Source organism: Muntiacus reevesi, chromosome 5 (assembly GCF_963930625.1).
Source record: "Muntiacus reevesi chromosome 5, mMunRee1.1, whole genome shotgun sequence".
NCBI lineage: Eukaryota > Metazoa > Chordata > Mammalia > Artiodactyla > Cervidae > Muntiacus > Muntiacus reevesi.
In genome coordinates this window covers 26,640,906-26,650,357 of record NC_089253.1, presented here as the reverse complement: position 1 = coordinate 26,650,357, position 9,452 = coordinate 26,640,906, and the positions used below count along the sequence as shown (strand labels likewise).

Sequence of the window (9,452 nt, the reverse complement as noted above, 5' to 3'; positions counted from 1 at the left end):
CTCTGTTAGAACGTTGGATTTCAAAATAGAATACAAGTCTCCAAAGTGTCAGCACTGATGTCAAACTGAGAAGCTCTTTAATAAAGGATAAGCAATTATTTAATTATCACCTTATGTGTCCTTCTAGCAAGTGTAATTTAAAAAAATCATTAATAAACTATTTTTAAAGGAAGATTGTAAATATGTAAAGTGACTTTAAATCATTCCATATGAAAATGTTTTAGTTAAAATAACAGCTTTTGACTAAATATTTGCAAGTGTTATGCTAATTTATTTTATTTTTAAATTTACGTCTCAGAAACAACCTTATTAAGTGAAAGAAGACATAAAAAGCTTGGGGAGTTTCTAGTAACCTGATCATGTAGTTAGCAAATAACAGATCTGAGATTAAAACTCAGGTCTGACTGCAGTTAAACTTCTAACATCTCTGCTGTGAAAGCTCCCAGGAAATTTTACTTTGAGAAGCAGAGACCTGATGTTCATATTCAAATAATCGGAGAGCTGCTATGTTGATGTGCTGTGTGCTTATCCATGGTGAATAACGTGCAAAAAAGTGGAACTAGTTAAAATTTAAATTTTGTTTCAGTATAGGAAAAAATTAATGGCTGAGTTGCCTTGTTAAGTGTTGTGTTCTCATCATGATAAGGGTTTGATTATTTGTAGGATGAATGATATTCTTTCAAATATGAAGACCTTGCATTCCCAATTTAAATGCTATTTTTTCCTACCTGCACCCTTAATATCCTCTGAAATTCTTTGCCTTTATTACATTGTTCATTTTCTCAAATATATCTGAAGAGGCACACATTTAACAAGCGATTCTCCTGGTGAACAGATGGCTTTGATTTAAATATGATAAATCTATCTACCTCTATAACAATAAGAATTATGAATATAGGTGTAAAAGTTACAATAATAACCTAATGCCGTTCTTAATGTATCTTAATAAAAGATAGACACATGCCATGGGGAAGGTCAGAATATCACTGAGCAAGAGTCCCTTTAATTGGCAGAAACTCATTGGGATGCTTTTGTGTTTGGTTTGTAGTTTTTTTTTTTTTTTTAAAGGAAGTAAGAATCTGTTGTGTGTATATATATATAGTTGATTCATGTTGTTATATAGTAGACATTAACACATTGTGCTTGTAAATTAATTATGCTCCAATTTTTTTAAAGTATAAAAATTAATTAACGTAAAAAGAGACAAAACCTGAGTTATGTTAATAGAAATATGTCCAGGCACTGCTGAATGCTTCTTGTACATTAACACCCTTAGTCCTTACCACAATTCTCTGAGATAGGTAGGGTTAATTCCTGTTTACATTAGGAAACTGAGGCACAAAGAGTTAAGAAAATTGACCAAGTTCCTTCATCTGTTAGATGGTAGAGTTGGATCTCCCACAAAGAACAGTAGGAACATCTGCTGAGTTATTGGGCTTCCCTGATAGCTCAGTTGGTAAAGAATCTGCTTCCAATGCAGGAGACCCCAGTTCAATTCCTGGGTTGGGAAGATCCCCTGGAGAAGGGATAGGCTACCCACTCCAGTATTCTTGAGCTTCCCTTGTGGCTCAGCTGGTAAAGAATCTGCCTGCAGTGTGGGAGACTTGGGTTCAATCCCTGGGTTGGGAAGATCTCCTGGAGAAGGAAGGAAATGGCAACCCACTCCAGTACTCTTGCCTGGAAAATCCCATGAACAGAAGAGCATGGTAGGCTACAGTCCATGGGGTCACAAAGAGTCTGGCACGACTGAGAGACTTCACTTTCACTTTCATAGCTACAGAGAAATTTCATTTCTTGAGGGCAATCCCCAAGGGGATATCTCGGATTATGGTGCAGCATCAATGAAAATTTGCATCATTAAGAAATATCAGCCTATGTCTTTATTTCACTTCTATTTTTGTGTCCCAATATTCTGCAAATTTTACAGATATTTCCCCCACTGAACTGGTCTGAAATAGTCTCACTCATAGAAATAAATTCTACCTCTAATTGGAAGTTGATTTTTACTTTTGCATATCTTCCTGTTTACATGAACACAAAAGCATTTATTTAAAGTATGTATTCACATATTATTTGTTTTGTAAGTGCATGGGTAGGTGGTAGAAATTGGTCAAGAAAATCAAAAGAGGAAAAAGTCAAGCATGGCTCAAAGACTGATGAATTGAATGTGAATCAGAAGGGAAGGATACTTTTTCATATGATTCATACATGTGGAAGGTTATACATATGAAAGAAATATCCGAGTTTAGAAAGGAAGAACTAAGGTTCACTCTAGCTATTGTGGATGATGCTATAGATTTGTATGTTATCCTCTCCAGGGTAAGAGCTGAAACTCTGTATGAGCATACTGCAGAATTAATACCAACTAAAGCCATAGTTCTTCTTCCCTTGGCTTATAGGCTTCAAGCATTCCTGAAAAGCAAAAAGAATATGGGCTGATCTAAATCATCATAAGTGATGATATTTTCTTATGATTCTAACCAACATCATGAGAACGGTTGAGTGTAGTTGCACAATTCAAAAAAGGAAACTTTCACAAACATTTAAGTACAAAACTTTATTAATTATTATAATACTTATCTTTCCTAAATGTTTCTCATTTTGTCATTGTAGGAACTCATTTATAATAATAAATGTCTAATTTTATCATCAAAAGAGGCTGCAGGGGCAAACACTTGTATATGCCCTTTTTAAGCCATCTTCTTTCCACATTTCAAAAACTATAACATCTCAAATGTTATATAACATTTCCAACAATTCCTGAGACACCATTGGTTCATAATAACTTTCCTTAATGTGCCAATGTAACAGTGTAGCATCTATTATAAATCATATTATATTCACATACCAACTAGACACAATCAAGTTATTTTCAAGAATCTATAGATCTGTCTTCTAGATCTATACAGAGTACATTTTGTGTAGATCTTCTTCATATTCTCTTACATGTTTTGAAGATCACAGAAGTTATATTATGTAATAAAATGTTTAAGGATGGGTATGACTGACCTAACAAACCCTTCTTAGAATATGAGAAAGCTGAAGGAGGAAGACCTGCTCATCAATGCATTTCAGTCCAAACGTCAGAATATGAACTTTCATCTGGTTCTGATTAAATCTCTGAAGCCACTTTCCAGTAGTTTTGAATACAGGTAACAAGGAAAGTACAGAAATGAATGCTTCTCGTTCTCACATTCTAACAGACTTGATTGAATCCATGATGATTTGTGAATTATGAATATGAGCATTTAAATACCCTAAATCCAGCATCAGGAAATAAATTTTCAAAATACTTTATAATAATTAACTTCCTTCATGTATTAAAATGACCTTCAAAATCCACTTGTAAATCAGCTCTCTCTCTCATCAACATAAATAACTGCTTGTGAAAAAGCAATTGAAGCTATTATTAAGTCAAATAGAATGATAAATTTGATGCTCCTCTTTTGGGGTTTCACCAATATAGGAGCCACAGGAGATGTGGGTTGGATCTCTAGATCTGGAAGATCCCCTGGAGTAAGAAATGGCACCCCGCTTCAGTATTCTTACCTGAAAAATTCCATGGGCACAGGAGCTTGGTAGGCTGCAGTCATTGGGGCCTCAAAGAGTTGGACATGACTGAGCAACTGAGCAAGCACACACGTACACACACACACACACACACACACACACACACACACACACACACACACACACAGTGACAGTATCTTCAATTGTAATCCTGAGTTGCCTGACTTAGCAACACATTGACTTGGTAATGGTAAGCCTGACATGCCCAGAATATAAAGTAAATATTCAGGCATTGTTTCTTTTATAAGTGCAAGGGTGGGTGGTAGAAATTGGTCAAGAAAACCAAAGAGGAAAAAGTCAAGCATGGTTCTTTGAACCCTGATAGCTCAAAGATGTTGAATTGAATGTGACTCAGAAGGGAAGAGTACTTTTTTCTTATGATTTGTAAATATGAAAGGTCATACATATGGAAGAATTATCTGAGTTTGGAAAGGAAGATCTAGGGTTCACTCTAGGTATTGTGGCTGATGTGGCTTCTGGTATAGTGCCAGAATTATGCAATAGATTCACACTTTTTTCTAGAGTCCAGTCACACATCAGAAACAAGGAAAACTCTAGGATTCTTTAAGTATCACCTAATATTAGCAGAAAAGGATATTGTAAAAAGACTAAAAGAGAATGCGTGATACTCTAAGCTGGATAATGAAGTATAGTAGGTCAGGCAGTTTTCATTTATCGTAGAAAAGTGCCACTTAAGAAAGCAAAATATGAAACCTGGAAATTACTGTTTATCCATCTATCTACATATATATTAGATGTAAAAATAAAAGTGTATACACTTACCTAAAACCATTTTTTATTTTCTTAACACTGTCTTTGCAAAGCAAAATATTTTAATTTTGATGAAATCTGCACTATCAATTTCTTGAGTTATGTTTTTGGGATAATATCTAGAAATTTTTTCCAAGCCCAAGGTTGGTTGTCAACACAACTTAATGGCTTGAGAAATCAGATATTCACAAGTTAGGATTTGGGAAAGATACTTTTCCAGATTAAATATGCAAAAGTTAGAGATTACAATCATTATACTTATAGCAGTTTTGCTGTTTTTTTTTTCAGACAGAAGAAAGAACATTAGTGATAACTGCTAGAAGATATTTCATTGGCAGAAGGTTTTTATTAATTGCAGACAAGAACAGAGGGAGGGACAGTTTAGATGGCTTTAGTGGGCCCACGTACCCAGATCATCCTATTTCTTTTAATCTGTACCTCAGTGATGTTTATGAGAGAAAAACTCAGAGACAAATGGCATCACAGGCTATATGACTATGAAATAATGTCAATAGAATACCACTGAATGTATGAATATATGCTAATAAATATATATATTGACATGTGGGCTAAAATTAAATATCAACTTGCACAATAAAATAGCCAGTTACATAGATTAAAAATTCATTCTCATATTTTTTCTGATCAGAAGACTATTCTTCTCTCTAGCATTTTCTTCAAGGCAACACTGACATCCCTGTTCCGTAGACTATAAATCAGGGGGTTCAGCATGGGTACAACAATAGTGTAAAACACAGAGGACACTTTCCCTTCATCCATGGAACTGACCGATGATGGCTGCAGGTACATGAATGCTGCAGACCCATAGAAAACAGCAACAGCTGAGATGTGGGAGCTGCATGTACTGAAGGCTTTAGATCTGCCCAGCATGGAAGGAATGTGAAGGATGCTGGAAATAATGAAGATGTATGAGCTGAGGATGATCAGGATGGGGGTAAAGATGTTAAGTGCACTAAAACATAGAACCAGTAATTCGTTGACATAGGTGCTAGAGCAGGAGAGCTTTAGGAGGGACAGAAGATCACAGAAATAATGGTTGATCACATCTAATTTGCAGAAATGAACCCTAAGTGTGCAGCCTGTGTGAGAGAATGCACATACCAGTCCCATCATATACACTCCCCAAATGAGGGAGAAACAGGCCTGATGTGACATGATGGAATTATAGAGCAAGGGGTTACAGATGGCAACATAGCGGTCATATGCCATTGCAGCCAACATGTAACACTCAGAGATAGCAAAAAGGAGGAAGAAGTAAAGCTGAGTTATGCATTCAGGGTAGGAGATGATGCTCTTCTCTGCCACAAAGTTCACCAGCATTCTGGGGGTAATGACAGTGGACTGACAGAGGTCAATGAAAGACAAGCTGCTTAGGAAATAGTACATGGGGGTGTGCAGGTGAGAACTGAGCCCGATCAATATGATCATGCCCAGGTTCCCCACCACCGTGGCCACATAGATTCCTAGGAAAAGGAGGAAAAGGGGCAGCTGGAGTCGTGGTTGTTCTGTGAGCCCAATAAGGATGAATTGAGTCACTGATGAGTGATTTCCAGGGTCCATTTTCTTCTCGGAAGGTTCTAAGTTTAAAAAACAGAAAATGAGTGTATGTGTGTGTGTGTGTGTGTGTGTGTGTGTATGGGTGTGAGAGGCAGAGAATAATTCTGCAGAGATCATTCTTTATCCATCATCAAAGGACATACATAATGAAGGAAATTCTCCAATATACCATGCCACTGTAGGATAAACAATCATTCTGGTTGAACTAGAATAGAAATTATAAACTTCAAGAACTTTATAAACAAGATATTTCATAAAGTAAGAGAAATAACAATTTATGTCTTTTTAAAGTCAGTCAAAAGAAATGTTTCTAGTATTATTTCTGAGTATTCATCTTTTCTCCAAGTTTCTATGTTTATATATTAATATTATCAATGTCGAATGACATAGAACTTTCATTTATAGTAAGTAATAGTAGTGTATGCTTTCTATAATTAATGAGAGGATTCACAAGTCTTTGAAAAGTAGTTATATTAGTTGGGGCTGTCTTTAATAACATTTCAACTGAAAATATCTGATGACCAGTATCATTTCACCTGAGATCTAATGCTTTAATGTCTCAGCTTCCTTCTCCCTGGAATTTGACTCATTCTGCCAGATGGCAGAAATGCAACTGCTTGGCAGACATCATGTTTATACCTCAATAGGTTTTCCCACACCAGGAACCATTTCTTATTCTAATTAGGATAATCTTAGGGCTGAGAGTATAATGGCCTAAATACAAGCCACGTGCTCCACCACTGTGACCAGGGCATCAGTGTACTAAGATTGATCTATGCAAAGCACTAAGTGTTAGGTATGCCAACATTTTAAAAATATAATCATGTATTTTGCACATGCTTGCAAAAGAATTCAAAGACAGTAGAGATATGGATGAGTAAAGTACATGCAAAGTAAAATAAGTAATTTTAGTGTCAATTCAATGCTAGTCAACAGTGATATGTCTTTTTAAAGACCAGTGTACCTTTGGTTTAGATTTGCAAAGGAAATGAGTAGTTTCTAGAAAATAGAAATTCATATTCTTAATACTCAAGCAATATTTGAACTATTGTGTTCAGTTTGAAGTAAAATACTGTGTGTGATAAAGGAAAAGCTGCACAGTTTCACAAATATGATCTAGAAATATGGTATTTTAAGATAGCTAAAGCAGCCAAGGATATTTTTCTCCAGCAAAGCAAAAATTCTTGTGACACTGCAGTTATCTGAGCATTCACTATATGGCAGTGAAGGTACTGAACTTATTTTATATGTTCAAGAGATTGAGTAAACTTAACTGCTTCAAATTATGGAAAGAAATATTTGGTTTTACAACAAGGACAAATATCCCTATCATCAGATACATCATAAAAATTTGAGCACAGACTGAGTAACCATCTACATAGCAGATATTCTTTAAGGACACACCTAATGGGTGTTGGATTTAATGTACTTCTATTATCTTCATTCTCATGGATCCTGAATATGTTAGACAGTAGGAGATTGAATCCTCAGCTAAACCTCATTCTTGCTGTGTGGTCTAGAGATAACATGTTTACTCTCCAACTCTCTGAAAAACAGAAGCACTAAAATCTACCTTCTGTGTAAATTCAGGTAGATGATTCCTATGAGATGCTTAGCATGGTCCATACATTTGGAAACACCTTAATACTGTCAATGTTATTTTAATGTTGACCTATTGACTTTCTTTCCATTATATCTTTTGGTTCAGTGGCATTTCCATTTCTGCTATGATGGCTGGAGTATGTCAAGGCTGCATATTGTCACCCTGCTTATTTAACTTATATGCAGACTACATCATGAGAATCGCTGGGCTGGAGGAAGCACAAGATGGAATCAAGATTGCTGGGAGAAATATCAATAACTTTAGATATGCCAATGACACCACCCTTATGACAGAAAGATAAGAAGAACTAAAGAGCCTCTTGATGAAAGTGAAAGAGGAGAGTGAAAAATCTGGCTTAAAACTCAACATTCAGAAAATTAAGATCATGGCATCTGGTCCCCTCATTTCACGGAAAATAGATGGATAAACAGTGGAAAGAGTGACAGATTCTATTTTCTTGGACTCCAAAATTATTGCAGATGGTGACTGCAGTCATGAAATTAAGAGACATTTGCTCCTTGGAAGGAAAGTTATGACCAATTTAAACAGTATATTAAAAAGCAGAGGCATTACTTTGCCAACAAAGGTTGGTCTAGCCAAAGCTATGGTTTTTCCAGCAGTCATGTACGGGTGTGGGGGTTGGGCTATAAAGAAAGCTGAGTGCTGAAGAACTGATGGTTTTGAACTGTGAAGTTGAAAAAGACTCTTGAGAGTCCCTTGAACTGCAAGGAGATCCAATCAGCCCATCCTAAAGGAAGTCAGACCTGATTATTCATTGGAAAGACTGATGTTGAAGCTGAAACTCCAATATTTGGCCGCTTGTTGTGAAGAACTGACTCATTTAAAAAGACTCTGATACTGGGAAGGATTGAAGGCAGGAGGAGAAGGGGATGACGGAGGATGAGATGGTTGGATGGCATCAACGATTCAATGGACATGAGTTTGAGTAAACTCTGGGAGTTGATGATGGACAGGGAGGCCTTGCGTGCTGCAGTCCATGGGTCACAAAGAGATGGATACAACTGAGCGACTGAACTGATGATGGCTGGAATTTTTTTTTTTCCTTAAGACATTTTCTTGTTCCTCCTTTCTACCTAAATACATACAATGATCCTGAAATTTGAAGTTTTTCCTAAATATAAACTTCCTAAATATTAATATTTTCTACATTCTCCAAATGAAGTTTGAATAAATTTCTGTCATTCAATGATTTATATCACCCAACAATGAAAACTTTTATTTTTATGTACCACCAGGTGTCACATATTTTAACTATTACACAAAAGAGCATTTGATAGAATCTCTCTTATGACTCATTATATTTCTTTATCTGTCTCTCACACATTTCCAATGTATCTGATGATATCTAGTCAATGCTTAGGGTCCTTAAGTTACAGGCTTTAATAATGGAAACCCCAGTTAATAAGGCCGTTTTCTATGTGCTGAGGATAACTTTCTCATGTTTACATTTAGCATGTGTTTAATTCTGCATCAGTTATTATGAGTTACTTATCGGCTTTTCTTCTGTACTAGACTGTAAACTCAATACAATGTTTGGCACAATACCTTATATACAAGTATCACTAAATATGATTTTTTAATAAAATTATTGAATGGAGTGTAGTGATAAGTTAACACAGACTCCAACACAAGTGAATAGAGCTCTCACACTACCTGAGTTGAAATGAGTAAATAAAGAAATACTGGCCATACTTTTATCCAGCAGGGACAGAAAGATGATTAGGGAATCTTTGCTCCTCAGGGAATGTGGATATTAGAGTGAGGAGAGATAGAGACAGAAAAATAGCTACTCACATCTTTTCGTCTGAGGGACTTAGAACAGAAGATTCAACTTTCTAAAGTCCTGGACTGGGATTCAGATACATCTCTCTTTGTCCCCCAAACACCAGTGCTGTGTATTCTTCTCCTC

General features: G+C 36.0%; 1 protein-coding gene across 1 annotated transcript; it reads right to left on the bottom strand.

The window, feature by feature from the left end:
- Positions 1 to 4,986: 4,986 nt before the first annotated feature.
- Positions 4,987 to 5,958, bottom strand: LOC136168894 (olfactory receptor 8G1-like). The gene has a single exon (XM_065936623.1). It carries the CDS (start codon positions 5,920 to 5,922, stop codon positions 4,987 to 4,989), a length of 936 nt encoding a protein of 311 aa, XP_065792695.1. The 5' UTR covers positions 5,923 to 5,958.
- Positions 5,959 to 9,452: the final 3,494 nt, after the last annotated feature.

Excerpts from the sequence above, each read along its gene's own strand:
- LOC136168894 (XM_065936623.1), bottom strand. The coding sequence starts at position 5,922 with ATGGACCCTGGAAATCACTCATCAGTGACTCAATTCATCCTTATTGGG.